General features: G+C 40.6%; 4 protein-coding genes across 4 annotated transcripts; 3 read left to right on the top strand and 1 right to left on the bottom strand.

Annotated features, from left to right (window-relative positions):
* The first annotated feature begins 2581 nt into the window (after window positions 1–2581).
* Window positions 2582–3840, top strand: LOC103992929 (uncharacterized). Its single transcript, XM_009412856.3, has 3 exons — window positions 2582–2841; window positions 3006–3087; window positions 3186–3840. Exons 1-3 carry the CDS (start codon window positions 2830–2832, stop codon window positions 3737–3739), a joined length of 648 nt encoding a protein of 215 aa, XP_009411131.2. The 5' UTR covers window positions 2582–2829; the 3' UTR covers window positions 3740–3840.
* Window positions 3841–4422: 582 nt separating this feature from the next.
* On the top strand, window positions 4423–7181 carry LOC135679615 (pentatricopeptide repeat-containing protein At4g16390, chloroplastic-like). The gene is made up of 2 exons (XM_065193574.1): window positions 4423–6770; window positions 6888–7181. Exon 1 carries the CDS (start codon window positions 4562–4564, stop codon window positions 6707–6709), a length of 2148 nt encoding a protein of 715 aa, XP_065049646.1. The 5' UTR covers window positions 4423–4561; the 3' UTR covers window positions 6710–6770; window positions 6888–7181.
* Window positions 7102–10585, bottom strand: LOC103992927 (microtubule-associated protein 70-5). The gene is made up of 10 exons (XM_009412853.3): window positions 10251–10585; window positions 9591–9676; window positions 9429–9494; window positions 9176–9346; window positions 8777–9103; window positions 8556–8702; window positions 8399–8470; window positions 7798–8325; window positions 7582–7721; window positions 7102–7410 (listed from the first exon to the last, which is right to left on the bottom strand). The coding sequence occupies exons 1-10, from the start codon at window positions 10345–10347 to the stop codon at window positions 7368–7370; spliced, it is 1677 nt and encodes a 558-aa protein (XP_009411128.2). The 5' UTR covers window positions 10348–10585; the 3' UTR covers window positions 7102–7367.
* A 3571-nt stretch (window positions 10586–14156) lies between these two features.
* Window positions 14157–17522, top strand: LOC103992926 (ACT domain-containing protein ACR4). Its single transcript, XM_009412852.3, has 8 exons — window positions 14157–14289; window positions 14638–14710; window positions 14819–14864; window positions 14964–15078; window positions 15190–15269; window positions 15350–15943; window positions 16054–16158; window positions 16931–17522. Exons 1-8 carry the CDS (start codon window positions 14286–14288, stop codon window positions 17267–17269), a joined length of 1356 nt encoding a protein of 451 aa, XP_009411127.2. The 5' UTR covers window positions 14157–14285; the 3' UTR covers window positions 17270–17522.
* Window positions 17523–22029: the final 4507 nt, after the last annotated feature.

The raw sequence follows: 22029 nt of genomic DNA, 5'->3' as shown, positions 1-22029 counted from the left end.
TGCAATCTCGCAATAATTTGATTGACACATTGGTTGGAAGGTGCCAGTCTCCTTGTGACAGCTCGAACATGACTTAATGTTGCGTGTATGTTTAGCCTTCCCCCAATGCTAGGAAGCTACCAAAACATCGTCTCCAAAGCACAAATGACGACGGTGTTTGATCACTGTTTTCTTGCTAGTGTAGTTTCCTGTTGCAGCAGGTAACAAAGGTTGTGGGAGGACAAGAGTTTTACTTTAATCTGACTTCTCTTTATACGGAATCGCTGTATAGATAGTATCCTTCTTCTAGGTACACATCTTAATACCACATCTTATAAATCACGTCTCTATCGGCATGATTTTATTTGAGAGAGACTTAATTATATGAGAAATGATACTTTGGTCTTAGAAAAATCGGCTATCTTGACATATTATCAAAATATTGATAGAGGATCATAATAATTTTATCATAATTTATTTTATTTTTATAATATGCTTTCTAATATATCCTTGATGCTCCATATATTAATCTTAAATTGAAATACAAGTAATTATTGATAAGACAAATGCTTGCTAAAAATATCTACAAGGTATTTATTTTTATCATAATAATTTTATCATAATTTATTTTTGAGTAATCGGATATATGATTTCTCCTTGAGTATCTCATAAATCTATAGGAATTCAGAGATATACAATTTCTTCTTAAGTCTCGTTCTAATTGGATTCGACCGAAGAATTTTTTTTCTCTCAATCTGAATGACCTTAACCAAAGATTTGTTTGCGCAAGAATACATGAGATATTCCTCTTATGATACCGAGAGCGGATGATCCTCTATTGATACTCAATAGCTCTTGTAAGATTAGTTGTCACTTCCAATGATCGGTTATACTAGATCTGAAACTTTCAAACCTATAAGTATGGTATCAAAAAGTGGAGTACTCATACAGGGTATCCTTAGTGTCTTAAGTCCAAGGATCAGGTATACCACTGGAATGATGGAATTATTGTATAACAATGAGGTATCGTCAACTATATAGCATTCCGTGAGCGGGACAATCGATAAACTCATTCTCCAATGATTATATGTACTGTAACCTCAGTATCCTCACACGAGCAGCTATGAGACCAACCACCTCCATTGTATGGATGGGTATACACACACCAGTATATCAAATTATCTTGATGTCCCTTTCGAGTAACCTATGACCAAAATTATTTACGGTCCGTGTTTAAAGGTGAATCGATCTCATTATCGTGATCTTATGATGATCCGATTCTTAGTGCATATATCCATGAATATCATAATTTATTTATGCATTAAATAATATAAAATAAAAATATAATAATAATAATAATAATAATAATAATAATAATAATAATAATAATAGGTCAATCATGTAATAATGATAGATCATAAGGCTCTCCAATGGAATCATCGACCCTCTTAAATTATTTATATCCATATGTATTCCTATTGAGAGTTAGTATGTATCTTTAATAATATTTCTCAAAAGCATGCAATATCTATTTGAAAGTATCTCAGGTCCCGTCACAATGGTTAGATTCAAAATTCTTACCAGATTTAAAATATATTGATACCAGATAGAGAGAATATGAGTTTTTTTTCTAAGATAACGATGAAGTGATATTAGTTAGGAAAGTTTCTACTGAGATATTTTAGTGGGAAGTATCCTGTTGCACAATTCATAGATCCTATGTTGGAGTACATATGAAAACGCATTTTATGTCATTTAAATGTAATGAATTTTTTTTTAAAAAAATATTAATGAGAAAATAATTTAAAGGGGATATGTGCAAATGTACTAATATTTCAGAAGTATAGAATGCTATATAATCAATAGGGTATTTGCATATAATATTATATACACATGAAAAGATGTATACATTCTCTCTATACTATAACATATATGTCCTTGGAAATAAACCGGTTTCTTTCCCATTAATACGATCTTTATTTATATCCAGATATTTGGATACCTCCAAAAACTGGTCCAGTAGATTTCTACATGCAAACGTCAAGGAGGGAAATGTGATGGATACAGCTTCCAACCATGATTGTTCGTCAATTTGCTGCCATATTTACTCTGATGTTACACTTGAGCTCTGGACAAACACTGATGATGACTTGTGTCATATCATGACTTGAGAAGTTCTACCACCCCTTTTGCTACCTACTACCGTATGTATACATGCATTTTTGCTACGTAAAAGGAAGTATCCTCGTAGGAATACAAGGAGGTACAGGAAAGCAGATGCTTCTGCCACTGGAGATGTATTATAATATCATCTGTGCATTTATAATGGAGAGAGACGTCCCCGATGCCTTGGTGCAGACACCCAGACACCATCTTGCCTTCGAAGCATCATCCATAGCAAGGTTTGGAAACCCTTTTAATGAGATTGCCCATGAAGCAGCCACCAAATCCTGTGGGCTAAAAGTTAATCGCATGCCATCCTTGACTCATCCATCCGATTCAGGACAAGCCTTTTGTCTTCTTTGGAGGAGAGAATCATGGTGACGTGATGAAGACCGCGCCATGGCGTATTCCCATCAGGCTGTTTTGGTTGGGTTGAAAGCAGCGTTGGCTGGCCGTGTTGTGCTGCCCAACTCATTTGCGTGTCTGCTTCGAGTGAATGAATAGCACATGCGACGGGCAATTGAAAACGTCGCACAGGTTTGACATATGGAAGGTAATGGGACACCCAACACTACGTGATTGGCTGCCGGTGGACGCCCGGGATACTGCTATATAGGAGCGACCTCCTCCTCCCTCTCCTCTGCCTTGAATACTGCTCCGGAGGTGGGATCTCAATCCACTTACGCGATGGCAGGGAAGGTAGGCAATTATTGTCAGTCCACTGTAGCTCTTCTTCTCCTTCACCTCCTCCTTGTATGTTACAGTATGTCTCGTGATTTGTGGTCATCATTTGGTGCTCTCCTTTGGTGGCATATTTCCACAGCAGGGTTGGTCTTTTGTGTACTTACACAATCTTGTTGCAGATCTCGACATTGATCTTGAAGGTTGACCTTGACTGCCACATCTGTTACAAAAAGATCAGGAAGACTCTATGCAAGATCCAAGGTTAGAAACATCATGATCATTCCTTGATGTCACTTACAAGGGAGAAAATTTGACGTAAATGTGGACCTTCATCTCTGTGTTTGTGTTGGTTGCTCAAGAAAAGGAGAACATCAAGACCATAGCCTATGATGAGAAGAACGGGACGGTGACGATCTCTGGCCCCTTCGATCCTGAGAAGCTGTCCAAGAAGCTGCGATGCAAGGCCTGCAAGGTGATCAAGAGCATCCATATAAAGGAGGAGAAGAAAGAGGAGAAAAAAGAGGAGAAGAAGAAGGAAGAGAAGAAGGAAGAGAAGAAGGAAGAAAAGAAGGAAGAGAAGAAAGAGGAGAAGAAGAAAGAGGAGAAGAAAGAGGAGAAAAAGGAGGAGAAGAAGGAGGAGAAGAAAGACGAGAAGAAGGAGCAGAAGAAGCAGGAGACGATCAAGATCGAGCCGGTGGTGGTGCCCTGCTTCTGGCCGCCGGGGCAGGTGTGCTGCCACAGGCCGAGCTACGAGAGCTACCACGGCGGCTGCAGGTGCTGCTCCTGCGGCAGGGTGACGGGCCCCCAGCAGGTGGGTCCACCGATGGGCTACGGCGGGCCCTACTACGCACCACCTTGCAAGAGTTACCAGTTCTTCTGCGAAGAGGATCCATCCACCTGCAGCGTGATGTAATCACCTAATCTCTCTCTCTCTGTTTGCAAGGTTATAACGAGCACTCTAAATGTAAGGTTTGTGGGATTATTATTATTATTATTATTATTATTATTACATCACGATATGGTTGTTAAGTATGGAGGATTTGTATGAATGGAAGAGTAATAACGCATTAATTACACGGAATTGTTCGATATCTTCCACCATTAAAAGGGTGGTCACATGGAGGGGGGACCGCGGAAAGAGGTGATCGAATTCGATTGGTAGGGTTTACGCAACGCCTCGGTTGGTGTCATGGTTAGTGATGGGTTTGGTGGGAGGATGTGCTACTCCGCCGTGTTGGCTGACGCCGTCATCCACTTGTAAATTGTATTGGGCATTTCTTTTTGTCACCGCCTTCGCCTTCTATCGCGTCATTCTCCGTCATACAATTTGGGCCCATATGGTTTCTTCGGGTCCGAATTGCCAAGCTCTAATCCATACACATATATTGAATCCGATCCATTTGCAATCAGTCCTGGTAGTGGCCCAATTACGGGTCTTCTAGAATCAGCCCGTTCGGCCCATTATCTAAGCAGATTTTGGCCCAACTCAGCCCATGTGGCAGGAGAATTTTATTTTATTTCTTTCGGTATTGATAATTTCATGTGAGTCTACTATAATATGTTGCTAATAAGTGGTAAGGCCTTGTATGGCATAAGAAATCTCTGCACACAAAATAGGCACCGATAAGATTAAGCGACATCAGATATCTCTCGGCCACCCACTCACCTACCAACGCAAACCCCAGCGGAAGCCCTCGCTCGCCGAGCCCAGAGAGGAAAGGAACAGTGCGCAGTGATGACATTCCACATCTCCCCTGCGGCTCCTCTTCCTTCCCATGTCCACTCTTCCCCTTCTTCCCCCCATTTCTTCCAGGTCTCCTCCCCTTGCAGCAGGAGGAGGAGCCTCTTCCCTTGCCATCCCATCTCCCTCCCCTTCCTCTCTCCTCCTCACCCCCACGTGTCACCCAAAGCCTCCGTCCAAGCCCCCACCACCCCTCAGACATCTCCTCTACCGTCTCCTGATTCGTCCTCCCTCGATGACGGTGATGCCCGCTCCCGTCTTCCTCCTCCGAACCCCAACCCGCCCTTCAAGAACTCTATATGGGTCAACCCAAACAGCCCCCGCGCATCGCGCCTCCGCCAGCGGTCCTCCGACTCCCGCTACGCCCGCCTCGCCCGTCTCGCTGCCTCCCTCGACTCCTCCGACCCCACCGAGCCCGCCGTCTCCGGCGTCCTCGCCTCTCTGGGTGACGCCCCGCCCGAGCAGGACGCTGTCATCATCCTCAACTCCATGGAGAACTCCCAAAACGCCGTCCTCGTGCTTCGGTGGTTCCAGAGCAGGATCAAACTCGAAAAGGAGGTAATTCTCTATAATGTCACCCTTAAGGTGCTGAGGAAGTGTAAGGACTGGAATGGCCTAGAGGCCCTTTGGGAGGAGATGATGGAGAAGGGAATCAAGCCGGATAACGTGACGTTTTCGACCGCAATTAGCTGTGCCAGGCTCTGTAATTTGCCTGCAAAAGCAGTGGAGTGGTTCGAGAAGATGCCTGAGTTTGGATGCCACCCGGATGACATCACGTACTCGGCCATGATTGATGCTTATGGCCGGTCTGGCAATGTGGAGATGGCTCTTGAGTTGTACGATCGTGCCCGTAATGAAAAGTGGAGGCTTGATCCTGTGACTTTTGCGACGGTGATTAGGGTTTATAGCGTGTCTGGTAATTTTGATGGGGCACTCAATGTGTATGAGGAAATGAAGGCTCTTGGTGTGAAGCCTAATGTGGTAATTTACAACACATTGTTGGATTCCATGGGGAGGGCCGGAAGGCCATGGCAAGTTAAGACTATTTATCGGGAGATGAGTAGTCGGGGGTTGGTGCCTACCAGAGCCACATATTCTGCACTTCTACGAGCATATAGCAAGGCTCGATATGCCGAAGATGCACTCGGAGTGTACAAGCAGATGAACGAAAGGGGAATGGAGTTGAATGTGATCCTTTACAATATGCTTCTATCGATGTGTGCTGATATTGGTTCTGTTGACGAAGCTGTGGAAATATTTAGAAAAATGAAGGAGCTGCCAGACGGATGCCGACCTGATATCTGGAGTTACTCATCTTTGATCACGGCATACTGTTGTAGTGGAAAGGTGTCTGAGGCGGAGGGTTTGTTGGATGACATGTTGGAAGCGGGATTTCAGCCTAATATCTTTGTGCTTACATCTCTTATTCAGTGCTACGGGAAGGCTCAAATGACTGATAGTGTGGTTAAATCGCTTGACAAGCTTTTGGAGCTGGGGATAAGACCCGATGATCGGTTTTGTGGCTGTCTTTTGAATGTGGCAACACAGACACCAGCAGAAGAATTGGGGAAGATCATTGGTTGTATCGAAAGAGCTAACCATCAGTTGGGTTCTCTAGTAAAGATGCTGGTGGCTGAGGGAACTGACAATGAGACAGTCAGGCGAGAAGCTGAAGAACTCTTTCAATACATAAGTAGTGAAGTGAAAAAAGCTTATTGTAACTGTTTGATAGATCTCTGTGTAAACCATGATCAATTGGAAAGAGCTTGTGTGCTTCTGGACCTGGCAATCCGGCTTGAGATATATAGAGATCTTCAATCGAGATCTCCTACACAGTGGTCCTTACATGTGAGGAGCCTGTCGCTTGGAGCAGCTTTGACCGCATTACATGTCTGGATGAATGATCTAGCCAATTCCTTACAGAACGGAGAGGAGTTGCCTCCATTACTTGGTATCCACACAGGGCATGGGAAGCATAAATATTCAGAGAAAGGGTTAGCATCTGTTTTGGAGTCTCACTTGAGGGAAATCAATGCACCATTTCATGAAGCACCAGATAAGGTTGGATGGTTTCTGACCACAAAAGTTGCAGCTCAGTCATGGTTGGCGTCAAGGAGCTCGTCTGATGTAGTTGCTGCTTAGGCTGCACATTTTGGTAAAATGAGAACTGTCCTTAAGGATTATTATTTATTCTGCTCGAATGGTATGCTTTTTTTATTTCTAACACATGCAAATATTCTTGTGTTACAAATACTAGCGGTAATCTCTACAGATATTTATGCTTGATCCTGTCATCTTAGTTCTGTTTTATGTGTCACAGTGCCTTATGGATGTCTGCATATCTGCATTCTAGTACCAGTTTAATGCTTCATTGCACCCAAAATACTATGTTGCCAAATTTTTGAAGGGCCTTGATGATTTGCAAAGGTGGTAAAATAGCACCTACTTGGTTTAATCAATTTGGGAATGTGATTGTAAAAGTTATCAGATCTTATTATATGTTTATCAAGAGTCCAGCTCAATATCATCAGATGTAATCTGTATTAGCAGTCCTGTAGCATCATGACATTGCTCTGTGTAGATTTTTCAACACATTTTTCTTTTGCTTCTTGTACTTTACTTCCATTACAATGTTAACAACACTCTGCTGCACATCTGGTTTTACATTCCACTCAGAGGGGAAAAAAAAAAAAGAAGAAAAAAGAAACAGAGTTGCATATCTTCCACTAAACTTTCTTATGATGACCAGTCTGAAAATGTACATGAGATAGACCCATTATTGGATGCTATGATCAACTTTCTAAGCTGTAGAACCTTTTGAAACTTCAAGTTGCCTCACATACCTGCAGATTAAAAAAAAAGAAGGAAAATAGCATGCATAAATTCTGTCAAATCATAGGACATTCTTCTCATGCATAAATTATGCTTTTCTTTTGAATTGATCATAGACTTTTCCTTGAGAACAACACAATAAGAAAAGGTTTGTACACACCATTAGGAGAGCAAGTGCCTACCTTTCTGAGATGTCAGTACTGTGCTTGTTATCCTCTGGCTTAGCCAACATCTTTCTTTCTCGAGCCACAGCATTTCTTCTCGTCTTCTTTAGCTCCATCTCCACAGCCTTCGTTAGAACATCCACCTTCTTTTGGAGCATCTGAAGTCAAAGCAAGTTTATGTAATTAGAAGAAACAAAAACTGAATAATTTCATATGAAATGCTTCTGTATTGACCTTAATTTCATCATCTTTTGCACTCAGCAGACTCTCTTTATCCTTCTGAGATCCTCTCAAGTTCAGTACTTCCTTCTGCAATCTGTCATACAGGAAGCCAGACACCATATCTTCACAGTCAACTCCAAGCCTCTTCATCTCTGACTTGATGTGCCCACACTCCTTGGCATTGACTTCATGTGTGAGCTCTGTTTTACCAGCAACCACATCATCATCCACATGTCCATTGGGCTTGACGTTCGTCTCTGCATTCTCCTTCTCGCTGTCGCTGAACGACCTGCTTCTTGGAGCTGACAAATTCTTCTGAACTGGATTATTTCCGTCAAAGATCTTATCACCATTTCCAGAGATCGAGTGAGGCTGCTGTAGTACCGATGCGTTCTTGGTTGCATGAGAAGCCCTTGGCCTCGATGCGGATCGCTTCTTTACTCCATATTTCTTTCCCCCAGGAAGCTCACCGTGCTTCTCTGGAAGACCAGAAGGCTTCAAACACTCTTCTACCGTCTTCAACCTCAAGCTCAGTTTGTCCTGCAATTGTACGTCAACCTCAGTGATGATGGACAGACATAAAGAAGAGTAGATTGCACAGAGAGAATCTTACTTTCAATTGGCGCTCTGCCTTGGCGGTTCTTTCTGCTAAAGCTAGTTTATCCCGTAATCGTTGTATCTCCCCCTGGAAATGTAGCATACGCTTAGATAACTCGAGGAATAAACTCTGTGACTGCTATTGAACATTTAAGACGACTTGCATGGAATACCTGCAAAAATCTTCTCTCTTCCAGCCACTGCTTGACAGGGATGACTTTGTCGTTGTCATCCTTCCACTCGTTAGCTGCCACTGTGGCCATTCTACTTGCCGAAACTTTAACCCTCGCAAGTTCCCTCTCGACCATCCTCTTCTCCTCCTGGATATTAGTTGATCATGAACAAAGTTTAGCATCAGGAGAAAGAACACAAAGAGCCCAATTTTGATGCTTACGTTCAACTCGGAAATCTGGCGCTGGCAATCGCGTATTGCATTAGCAGTCACGCCGCTAGCGAGAATGGATTCCTCGAGCTCGGTAATGGTTTTGGTGAGCCTTTCAACCTCGACCACCTTCTGACGATGTGTCTTCTCCAGAGTTCTATTCTCTTCCTGGCAGATCTCCATTTGCCTCTTCAACTCGAGGTTCTTGTTGCGCACCATCTCTACGCTCATCGCCTGTTCCAGAGCGCTCTGCAGAAGAGCTTCTGCTTCGACCAGTGCTGCCTCTTTGGACTTCGTCAGTCGTTCCAAAGCCTTGTTATCCTCTTGAAGCATCACAATCTGCACGGTGATGGAGAAGCCGTGAGAGCTCATTAATCTCGCAGTGGTATCTGAGGTGCTGCGGCTTAGTACCTCGTTCTTGTACTGTCTGATATCAGACTCCAGTGGTGCCGTAAGAACCCCAACCGGGACGAGCTCCTCATCCTTCTGGGTCGCGTGTACTCTTCTCAGAGCCGCTTCTGCGGAAAATTGTGCAGCCAACGCCTCCTTCTTCTCGTTGATTAGCTTTTTGATCTCAAGATTCTGCAACGCATCAAATGATGATTTCAATCGCCCACCCAAAGGTTGATCACGCTAGAAGAAATGTGTTCAACAGTATTGGAACCTTGTTCTCGAGTTGTTTCTCGGTCGTCCTGAGCTTCTCATCCATTTTCTTCACTTCATTGATTAGCTGGAGAACATGACACACAAGGGTTAAGGTAAAGCCGACGTGAAATAGTAGTTGCACAAGACCATAGATCAAAACATTCTTCGACACCATCTTTACCTCCATCACAGCTTTATCCTTCGAGAGCTCAGTCGCTTTCAAAGTCTTGATCTCGCATTTGGCGAGTCCCAACTCCCTCTCCTTTTCTGCGTATTAAGCTTGCAACTTAGACAGGTTCATTGAAGCGGATCAAAACATGTTGCAACAAGCAAGAGGTCATTTCTGTCGTTTGATCCAATTGGCAGACGACACAGGCAAAAAACTTGGGTGAACCAGCTCAAGTCGAAGAACGTTCTCTCTCTGCTTCGAACTAATGATTAGGAACTTCGAAACTGATGTTGATATCCACAACACCACTTTTCTCTGTACAGTATAACCATTACATCATCGAAAAGTGCATCTTGCGGATGAGAATCAACTCATCCATTAACCCAACCTCTCTGATTAGCTACTAAGCAATTCTTGAAGAGGCTACCGGTGTTATTTCGAGAACTCTAATTTAGAAAGCAGAGCTCCAATTGATTTCAGGATATATATTCTTCATACAATGGTGATGATGCACGAAAGTACAGCAGCATCTAAAACGTCGAGACCAAGAATTCTGGATCATATCTCTATCATCTACAGACACTACTTTCTTCTTTCTTCTCCCTTTTCTATTCGATTAATAATCAAGTAGAAAAGCAAATCATGGAGGAAAAGTTTCGAGTACAAGCATACCTAGGAGACCATTCTCCAACCGGTTGAGCTCAATCATTACAGGGTCAGAAGGAGCAGGAAAGAACTCCATGGTCAAAGCATCTCCCAAGCTACCCATCTCACCTCACAAGTCTCCGCTTCAGAATCCTCTGTTTCTTTACCACCACCGAAGAGAGCACTGCAGCAAAGCTCGGAGGTCAGGGGGAGATTTATGGTAAGAGGTATCGTGAGGAACAGCCCATTTCACCGTGAAGAGAAAGAGAGGTGATGAACATGGATAGGAATGAACTGAAGCCGGCTGTCGCCGGCTCAGTTTGATGGCTACCAATTTGTTGGTGCGACTGCTCGATCACTGGGTTTTCTCACAAAAATAATATATATTTCTCATCAAGAATTGACAGCGAGTCCCACGACAAGAAGAACATGTCTTCCTCCCCAACGGTTTCACATGATTACATGGATTGTTTCCGATGATTGCAATGTTTCATCTCAGCCATGTTCATCGACGTTGCTTCTCTTATACTAAAATATGATGCGAATAAGGACGACGTTTAAGATATTATGAGCCATCCAACAACATCTCTCCATTTCAGCTCAACAAATATTTTTTAGTTTGATCCAGAAATTCGAGCATGATAAAATTTATATACTAAAAATTAAAACTTTTTTATGAATATATATAGGAAACGCAGAATCACGAAAATATATTATTCATATTTTATATATTTTCTTCCGACACACACTCTTAAAATAATTATAGTAACTTATTTATCTGATATTTAGGTTTAAAAAATGATAAGAGATTATTTGGTTAGTCGGTTTGCTCGACCGAGATGTAAGCCTCGGATCCTTCTTCTAACGTCATTATGATAAGGGATCATTTGATTAATCAATCATTAATGTGACTGTGAGCTTCAAAAAATTACCTCTGAGGTAAGAGAGATTTGACGGACTTACGAGTCCTTAGTTCTCGTACTCCTTAACTAATCTGTGATTAAATGAGATGTAATATAACAAATGCATGAAGAAATTGTGACGACAAATTAAACGTTATCAGCCGATAGCCAAATGCGGATCCATTGAATCAAGCGATGATGTAGCAAAGAAATGGGTCGCAGCATCCATTTGTTTGCACATAGCAGACCATAAAGCACATGACATTTAAGGCTGAAGTGACTTGAAAGAAAGGATGAAATCAGAGGTTGCCTTCTTAGCTTGGAAGAACACCTGACACAAAGAACGTCTCTCGTTGGGACAGAGACTCGATCACCAACCAACACGGCAATCGACAACATCACATGGCATCAGTGTCCAACATATTGCAACCTCCACCTCGGTTCACATCAGCTGGGACACCGATGAATGCTTTGACTGGATCAGACATCCATTAATGATGCCATGGTTATCCGGCTTCCGGTGGATCTCCATCACCTGCGGTAGGTGAACGCGGTGTCGATCCAGAGATCAAACGCTGGCCAACTTCTTGGGGAAGATTCACAGGCATGATCGCGTCAATTCAGGCTATGGGATTTGGAGCTGCTCTGGCTTTGAACAAGTCAAGGAATGATACTTTGTGGGAGATTTGGATCCACTGGTAGGTGAGGAGATGACAGTTTGAGGTGAGAGTGGGGGGGGGATGGAAGAGGAGGAGCAGACTTGCCGACTGTGCGTTTGCTTGCTGAAACATGATGAGTGATGTATGAATACTTTGTTTGAGGGATGGGAAGAATGGCAATTAAGTTTAGACAAGGAAGATAAATGGTAGTTTGGATTGCTATGGAGTTGTGCATCAAATTCATCTCGTGTGCCAAGAGACAATTAGTTTGCATATCACAAATTTCAACAGTAAAGTTTGGTGTATTTTAATAATGCTTACTAAACATGTGGTAATCTCCAAAACTTTAAGTCTCCAAAGATAAAAGATATCGAGAGTTTGATGGAGATGATATATATTCCATATGCTTTTTGATGGGTCAATCGAATGTGACTCAAAGTCTTGTCTCATTTCAGATAATAAGTTCCATATGCTTTTTGATACGAGAATATTTTTCGCTCATCAAATGGTAAAACATGATTATATATATATATATATATATATTTTAAAGTTAACATCTTATATTCATATATTACATTAACTCATACCTCTATATCAACTAGAATATATATCTTGATTACGACATGTCTCAATAAATTCGAACGTATATTCATCCAATTCAAGTTTTTGTTATTTAGTGGCTAGCTTACGGATGACAAGTAATACTAAAAAAAATTATAACTCTATCTAATAAAATTGACATGATATCAATTAGAATATGGAGGACTAACTTTATGTCATTATTCTCGTAGTACTATAAATGCTCATTTTCGTATTATAACTAAGATATATCTTGGATTCTAAATCTCTCTCGTTCTCTTTCTCTTAACCTTGTCGTTCTTGCTAGAGCTTATAAAACTCTAATTCTTTCGTAGAAAACTTTTGAAGACTAATTACATATTACCTATTGAAGTTAGTTACTTTTAATATTTCGATATCTACACTTTCAAAAATTATATTGGAATCATTATATTTATAAAAGTAAAATATTTAATCTTATTTATCTTCACATACTTAGTGGTAAACTAAAGTAAGACAAAATCAGAGACAAAATCACACGTGAGGAGAAACAACATTAAATATTTCACTTTCATAAATATAGAAATCCTAATATAACTTTTGAAAGAATAAAAATTAAAATATTAAATATAATTAATTATAGGAGATAATACATAATTAACCTAATTTTTGATCTAGCATCACAATAAATTATCTTTTTGTCTAATAATTAAAAAAAATATCAAACCCTTATCATAATTCAGGCTTTAGGACTCAGCCCATTATGAACATTTGGCCCATTATCAACATGATGAATCCATGCAACAGTCATGTTGGATCACCATCTATAATTAACAGACATAATATGCCAATTAAAACGCTAAGTTGGATCCTTTGGAATCAAACCCACCAAAGAAACCCATTTAAAAGATACATGAATCTATTTTAAGTGGGTTATATAGACTCAAAAATGTAATGTTTCACTTGAGAAAGATTGGTGCAAAATTGAGGCTGTATAAGACAACAAAAACCTCAATTGTTAATCACACAAGATTATGTCAATTAGTGGAAGATAATACCATTTCATTATGTGGAAACAATATGGATTTGGTCTACAAAGGTAACAACACTTCTTTAATCAACTTCACAAAGTTAATATTATGTTATTTTTCTTTGATTTCTCATTATACAATAATAATGTTGATTAGGTGTCCACCTTCTTCACCCACCGACTCTCGTTGAACTTGGACCAGTCTCCCACTCTCCTTAAATCATTTCCAATGTAATGATAATAAATGTTTTCAAAGGTATTTTGGACAAGAAAATTATAACATTTTTCCATCATGAAAAGGAGTGTTTTCATATAATAATAATAATAATAATAATAATAATAATAATAATAATAATAATAAATAATAATAATAATAATAATAATAATAATAATAATAATAATAAATAATAATAATAATAATAATAATAATAATACATAGTATGAGATTGCACAACTTTGATCTTAAAATTAAGAAAAAAAAGGTGTGTTTCATCCAACCTAACAAATTATGAGTTTTTATCTGAAATGAAAATTGTTTTTATATTTTTCTGTGATTTTTAATATTTATTTTGAAAATAATTACTTTATATGTTCTTGTTTCAGAGGCATTTTTAGTATAAATAAATAAATAAATAAATAAATAATGAGAACGGTGCCTCGTAAAACAAGAACAATACGGCAATCGTATACGTGTACGTATTTATGCATGCCTAGTGTAGTGTGCGTCGGGTGTGGGTGGGTGTTCGCTAAGGTGCGCCGTTTCGGCCTTCCGGCCTTTTAGAGAAGGGAGGGGACAGAGAGGGAGAGCGAGCACTGGTTCCCTCGTTTGGTAACGTCCTCTTCCCGCGACGCGCAGCAGCCGCCAGCATCGCCGCCACTGTGGAGGAAGGAAGAAGGAGAGGAAGGACAAATCATGGGTTCGTCTCCTCCAAGCCTTTTCTCTCTTTCACATCCTCGTTCCATCTCCATTTCTGGTTTCCGTTTTGGTTCTTGACTGCACCTTTGTCTTTTCTTGGTCGGGTTGATTCTTCTGAGTTCGACATGGTCGGCTTTAGTTAGGGTTTGATTCTTCTGCGGGAATCCCTATCTGGTTTGCCTGTTTGTTGGCGGGATCTCTGTTTCCCCGATCGAATTCTTTGTTTTTGTTCCCCCTGAATCGCATGCTCTTTTCGTTGGCTGCAAAGTCTCTTCTTGGATGGGAAAGAAACAACATGTTGGCTGTACGAATTTGCTGATCTCCAAGAAATGTCGATCTATTTTTACAGATGGAGATTTGAGTTCCTCGTGGGACAGCGACGATGAATACGAGAAGTTTATCCGAAGGATGAACCCTCCGAGGTATATGATTTCGTTCCGGATTCGCCACATAATTAGTCTTGGTTTCCCCTCTTTTGATCCTCAAGTTTTCTGATTCCCTCATCTGCTCCTCTCCTCTCCTCTCCTTAGGGTTGTTGTGGATAACGATTCCTGCGCAAATGCGACCGTCATTAGGGTTAGTTTCGATTATTTCCCTGCTAAGTATCTCTTGGAGTTCGCATCAGGGTTTGTGTTTGACGATGACCATGGTTTTGCTTGTTTGTAATTGTCATAGGTTGATAGCGCAAATAAGTATGGGATCCTTTTGGAAGTTGTTCAGGTCCTTATGGACCTAAATCTCATCATCACTAAAGCTTATATATCCTCCGATGGAGGATGGTTTATGGATGGTATGTCATGGGCTTCATAGCTCTTCGTGGTCTGTGACTCTTGTCTTTTCTGTACTGCTTCAACTTGGGTAGTCTCTACTGATCGGAAATAAACTTCTTGAATCTCCACAGTATTTAATGTGAGGGATCGAGATGGAAATAAAATCGAGAAAGAAAAGGATCTGGATAAAATAAAGAATTTCATTCGCAAGGTAGAGGATTCATGCCATTCTCATGCTTTGTTTTGTTTTTATTACCAAGTGCATTTGATAAGTCCAAGCTTTCTTTATAGTCCCTGGGGGAGGATTCTTCTTTTGTACCATCCCGGAGGAAATCTGTAGGTTTCACACCTTCCTCCGATCACACATCGATCGAGCTGACCGGGACAGATCGTCCGGGCTTGCTATCTGAAGTGAGTGCAGTGCTCACCGATTTAAGGTGCAATGTGGTGAGCGCTGAGGTGTGGACGCACAATAGCAGAGCTGCAGCGGTCATGCAAGTGACTGACGAGGAGACAGGTTCAGCTATTACAGACCCTGAAAAGCTTTCCAGAATTAAGGAACTCCTTTGCAATGTGCTCAAAGGGAACAATAGAAGTAGGGAAGCCAAGACAACGGTTTCTGTGGGTGTGACACAGACAGAACGAAGGCTCCATCAGTTGATGTTTGATGATAGGGATTATGAAAGATCTGATGAAGATAGTAGGAACGAGCATCACCGGCCAAAGGTTACTGTTGTTAATTGGTTTGACAAGGACTATTCTGTGGTTACAGTACGCTGTAAGGATAGGCCAAAGCTTCTCTTCGATACAGTTTGCACTTTGACAGATATGCAGTATGTGGTTTTCCATGGAAATGTGGATGCAGAGGGCCCAGAAGCTTATCAGGTACTTTATATTTGCTAATTGTTCGGCTTTCGTTTTGGTTTAGCATGCGGAAATAAGCTCTGTTACAAATGGGGTGATCCTTATTTTGATATCGTTTTATCATCCCGAAGGAGTACTGTATCAGGCACGTGGATGGGTCCCCGGTAAACTCAGAAGCTGAGAGACAGCGAGTAATCCAGTGCCTTGAAGCAGCCATAGAGAGAAGAGTATCCGAAGTAATTTTTCTAGTGATGTTGGTTCCAATTCTGAAGTTTAATTTTCTTATTCTAACTGTATATGCATGTTGGTGATCTCAACCTTTGTTTTCTTGCTGTTATGATTGTTTAATTGCTCTAGTCATTCCCATTAGTTGCTTGTGTATGTTCTTTCTACTTGCAGAGAATAAGAGAAGATGATATCTAATAGTTAAGCCGCTGCTTAACCTAACTTCTCACATTTAAATATTACATAATTTGCATACTAGATGTTTACAATAGGATTCAAACACAACTTTGTCGCCGGTGCACAAAACACCTTAACGGTTAAGATGTTTCATCAGAGATGCTGCTTGGCATAACTTTAGCTTTCATGGTCTTTTGCATTTGATCCACTTCATTTTATTTGCATGTCCATTGTCGGTTCCAGTGAGTTATTATGGAACAACATGGAAGACATTAGAACGTTTTCCAAGGGAAGATTTTTTTGCATGTTTTTAGAAATATAAGCTTAAATGTTTTCAACCCATTATTTTCAGTGTCTCATTTTCTTCTTTTCAATGTGTCGCTATAAATATTCTTATTTTTCTGGGTCTGGCATAAAATTAAGAAAGAGAAAAGGGAATCATATGCATTTTATTTGTTGATTACCATTGGTGATGGTTCTGTGTGATTAAATGCATTCATTTTTTTTCTTTTCATGACATCTCATGTTACCTTTAGTGATTGTTTCACAATGTATTTGAAGTATCATTATTGTTCATCTTTCGTATGTGCAATCAATGGCTTTCAGGGTCTGAAATTGGAGTTGTGTACAAGTGATCGAATGGGTTTGTTAACTGACGTCACAAGAATATTCCGTGAGAATGGCCTGTCCGTCACAAGAGCAGAAGTGACCACAAGAAGTGGTAAAGCCATCAACACATTTTATGTCCGTGATGCTGCCGGAAACCCAGTTGACCCAAAGACATTGGATGACATACGGGCAGAGATAGGCCAGACAGTGCTCCAAGTAAGAGGCCATGCCGATCACCTTAAATCTCCACAAGGGTCTCCAACTCGATTTCTGTTTGGCGGTTTATTCAAGTCTAGATCTCTTTACAATCTTGGATTAATCAGGCCTTACACATAGGTTTCTTTGGATCAGCCATGTACATAATTGTTTGCCAGTGTTCCGACTCCCAGACGCTTTGACAAAGTTACAGAAAACACTGGAAAGTGAAGCATGCTTGTAAACATTTGAAGAGTATTGGCTGCTACCGAAGATGGCAGGAAAGTGGATTTGAATCATGTGTTGTAAACATGCTAGGAACCATGAAAAAAAAGCCTAGGAAATCCATATGATGTACATACAAATGTGAATATCATTTCACATTCACAGTTCATTCTTATCTCTCTTTGTTCTTGTGGTTTTATGCTGGTGATATCAAGTGCTCGAAACATTTAGTGACAGCCACACGTCATTGACATGGTATATGTTCTGTGATGGTGATGTAGAGAGCAAGCATTCGTCGTTTGAGAGCTGAGCTTGTCGATATGCCCATGTGACAGCTATAAGATTTATGTGATATTGTTCCTTAAAAGGAGATTCTATACAATTTGTGTTGAATAAGCTTCACAGAAAGAAGGCAACTTGAATGGATGAAGTAATCTAAGATACCTTGCTAACTGTTTGTATAAATGCCCAGCTGGCGATAAAGCTTTTTTTTTTGGCTCTCAGGATCCGTCCAGTATTGGAACGGTCAAGAATCCACTTAGCTTGAACGATAAACGGCGTCCATAACTGATGAGTGACACCACTGTTGATTTCTGACTGCGTTCATAATGCAAGATTATGAGATTACGAAGGATCAATATAAACAATAATTTCATGATCATGAACAAAGACACAGTTTCCGTGATTCGAGTACCAATTATATTCAATATGAAGGTGCATTCGGATATGGCGTGGGTTGGTGGTGGATGATTGATCGAGTGTCGGGGAGGTGGAAGATGAGTATTGACTTGTGGATGCTTCTTCCAAACCGAGTGAGCCATCGCACAAAGATATTGACCAGCACGGGGGTATTGGATGACAAGTGGACTCCAGTGACTCACATCACGATGACTGGGTGGTGGCATGGGATATGGGAAGCTGTAAACAAATGGAAGCCAACCAAGTTGGAACCAATCGACAGAGGGGAAGGTGGTGGGTGGTGCTGCCCTTTGGGACTCCCAAAGAACACTCGACTTGTATCCGCATACACGATGGGTAGGTAGCTTTCACTAAGCTACTGGTCCAAACGTCTCTCGAAAATGCAGCTCAATTCTCATCTTCTCTTCCACATAAAAGATGATGATGAACAAAGGCTTTGTTCAGTTGGAATGAAGCAGGTAGAACAGGAAGTTTCTGTACGAAACTGGAGCTCTCCACGTAGCTAGCCATCACACATGGATGGGATGATTCACGCCAATCAAAGACCAAGTAGAGAGAGAAACCGAGGAAAGCCATGGTGGGTGTGCTTGAGGCTGGCTGTTGTCGGCTTTGTGATATCACAAGCTAACTTTCCATTATTCGATCAATAGCTTCGAGTGCAAGGAGAAGGATTTGAACCCCTGTGCTGCGGGACGTCGGATTAGTGTAGGCCTTCTACTTTTCATGCTTAGGCATCACAGAACAGCACCATGGACTGAGAAAATACTACTTTTCTTTAGGAAAGGGGATGTAGGTGTTGTTCATTTCATGATTCCCTTCCCTTCCCTTCTCAGAAAACATTCTTTTTGGGTGTTTTAGTTCTACACGGATGTCTTTGCATGGGGGCGTCTCATGCTTTCCTTTCCTTAATGGCCACCTCAAGAAAGAGCTGAGCTGTTGTTACGAGGAGAGTCAAGACAAGAGCTCCCCGAAGAAGAATTTATGGTTTGAAGAGATTCCACCATGGAAGATGCTCGAGAGCATGAGTGGATCATGTGACATGATAAAACATTTGTAATGTATATCGATTAAGATGAGACTCACATGATGCCCCAAAGCAGCCTGATGTAGAATATTGTTTGATCTGTATAGAAAGAGAAACTTCGTGCACACATCATTTGGTCATACAGAAAAAGAAGCAAAAGATTCCTTTCCTACTTTCTCATCCAAATTCCTTCCGAAAGCTAAATCCGAGTCAGATAATAATTGAAGAACGAACCTTATGGTGTGAAGAAAAGATGACAATTATGGACTCTATCTACCCAGAAAAGACAAATGACTTAACATGTCATGAATAAAATTAAGATTTTTTGTACTTTTATGATGGAAATACTTGTCAAGAAACCAATTGCAGGGTAGCATCACTACATCTAAAAGACTACTTTGTGGGTACGTAGACCTACCTACCTTGTTGAGTGTGCAACAAAACGTGTCCACATTATTAGACCAAGAAAAGGGCCTCAAACATAAAAGAATAAGATAGAGCAGAAGAAATCTGCCATTAACAATACTGTTACCTAAAGACTATTACCTATCTTCTCTTTCTGACACTTTATGGTATTTGTTTGTGACAGTTTTGTCAGAAGATATATAAAAAAAATCTAACAATTAAATCGTTAACGATGTTTGGTCCAAACCCTTATTGGAGCATCCAAGGTGATGATTGAGGTGGCTCCGACGTAGAAGTGTTGGGTTCGCGAGACACCGTGTGTATTAAGACTAATGTCGGAAGAAATTTTTATACCTTAGTAGTGATTGATATCTCTTACTAGTTGTGGGTTTTTTTTTGAAAAATTGAGTCCCCTATATAACATTGGGGATTAACTTTTATACCTAGCCTTTGAAGGGACAATCTATGACCACCCCAATATCTCCCACTTGGTGTTTTGTCTGCATGGGTAGTAGGGGGAGACAATCTCAAACGGTCTATCTTAAACTTTTGTCCACGCAGATAAATGAATAAAGAATGACCTAGACGTTTTCCATCCGAGATAGTTTTTATATGACGATTATGTGTCAGATGATGGTTGGTCGTTAATATATTTCTTATCATTTGTACCCCTCCCAAGTGTACTTCAAGGCTCTTGTTAGAGGGGTTCGAAATATGATATTTAATTCATCCAACAATCTTATTGCCAATCTACCCCTTTGTGGAGTCAAAAGGACACATGTTGGTCGGACAAAAATTGGGTTTTCTCTACTTATATATCTCGTATTTCGCTATATGTCATCCGAATGGATTTCTCTTATCTTAAGTTAGGTTTTCTTGATTTACACACCTCGGGTGCATTTCACCTTATGCTTTTATTATAGCGGATTTCTCTTGGCTTAGGTTTGGTTTTCTCGACTTACACGTCTCGGACATATTTTGCCCTATGCCTTCGTCGTAACAAATTTCTCTTGGAATGGATCGAGTTTTTTCAACTCTTACGTTTTAAGCATATTTTGCCTTACACTTTTGCTGTAGTGGATTTCTTTTGGCTTAGGATGGGTTTCCGAGTCCTCCCCTCATCGTGGTGGGCTTCAAGTTTTTCCTCTATCGTAGTAGATTTTGGATCCTTTTGCTATTAATGTCTCTTAGGAATTACCCTGAAGAGACTCTTATCTTGATCGTAGGAGAGAGATTGACATCCTCATAAATTACTCCTCTCTTGTAGGGCGAGATTCATTCTTCCATTTGAGCCTCCAAAGACTCCAGTCCTCAAAGCCTCCCTAGAAGCTTTTAGCCTTGCCCCTAGGGCCTCCTTAGGAGCACTCTCCGCCTCCTTAGGATTGGTTGGTTTTTGAGTCCCTCGTCTCAGCGTTAATTCTATAGTAAATCAATTGTTAGTCATCCTACTCTTTTATCTCAGGTTGGAATGTCTTTTATTTATTGTACAAGTTCCTTCCGATCTTCTAGTTGCAAATCAGTAGAGGTCTATGCTCCGTCTTTGGACAATCCAAGGGTGGAGAAGGTTGTGTCCTCCCCTTTATTGGAGGAGGCATCTCCCGTGAACTTGAAGGTTTTTTTAGGTTTAGAGTTTATAAGAAGTTCACTTGATTATGACTCAATTGTGAGTGTATCTCTCCTGGATTGCTTGCAAACTATATATTGTATCTTGGCTAAGTTTGATCTATAAGTCCATAGACTCGGTCAGCACTCTTTCAACCCCATGCTTGAGTCTTTTTGCTTATTTTGCAATATCTTCAAAGTGGGACTCCATCTTTCCCTCCACCCGGTAATAGTATCTTGTCTCCAATGGTGGGGGATTTAGCCTTCCCAAATAACAACCATCATCCTTATGTAAGACCAATGTCACAAGAAATTTTTCACAATCTTTACATAACATGTGTTATGACACTCACCCATTTGCATAAGACCAATGTCAGGAGAAATTTTTCGACTCAATTCCTATGACATTCAAGTTAGTAATCGAGATCTCTTAGTAGGTGAGATTTTTTTTTTTTTTAAAGAAAGCCTCAAACATAACGTCAGGAATTAGCTTTTATACCTAGTCTTAGAGAGGATAATTTGTAACCACCCCAATATCTTTCTCTTGATATTTTATCCACGTGGACAGTAGAGGGGCAATAGCCCCGAACAACCTGTCTTAAACTTTTGTCTACATGGACAAATGAGTAGAGGTGACCTGTACCTTTTTCATCCACCATAATTTTCACGTGATGCTTACATGTTAAATTATGATTGATTTTTAATATATTTTCTTTCAATTAACAAAAGACTCTGGGCACTAAATCAATGTACCATTGAAAGTAAAAAAAAGATCCAAAACCTTAAGCAGCTGGTTACTGCTTTGCAGTGCCACCAAACAAGAAAGGTCGAAGTGCAGAGTACGAGGTAGATTAAAGCCTGAATCACTGAGGTGGCAAGCAAACGGCTGATTCGTGTTGTATGACTTTTGCCGAACAAGATCAAGCAGAAGAACCCTAGTTCTTGC

This window comes from Musa acuminata, chromosome BXJ1-7 (genome assembly GCF_036884655.1).
Source record: "Musa acuminata AAA Group cultivar baxijiao chromosome BXJ1-7, Cavendish_Baxijiao_AAA, whole genome shotgun sequence".
Taxonomy (NCBI): domain Eukaryota; kingdom Viridiplantae; phylum Streptophyta; class Magnoliopsida; order Zingiberales; family Musaceae; genus Musa; species Musa acuminata.
This window is presented reverse-complemented; position numbering and strand designations above follow the sequence as displayed.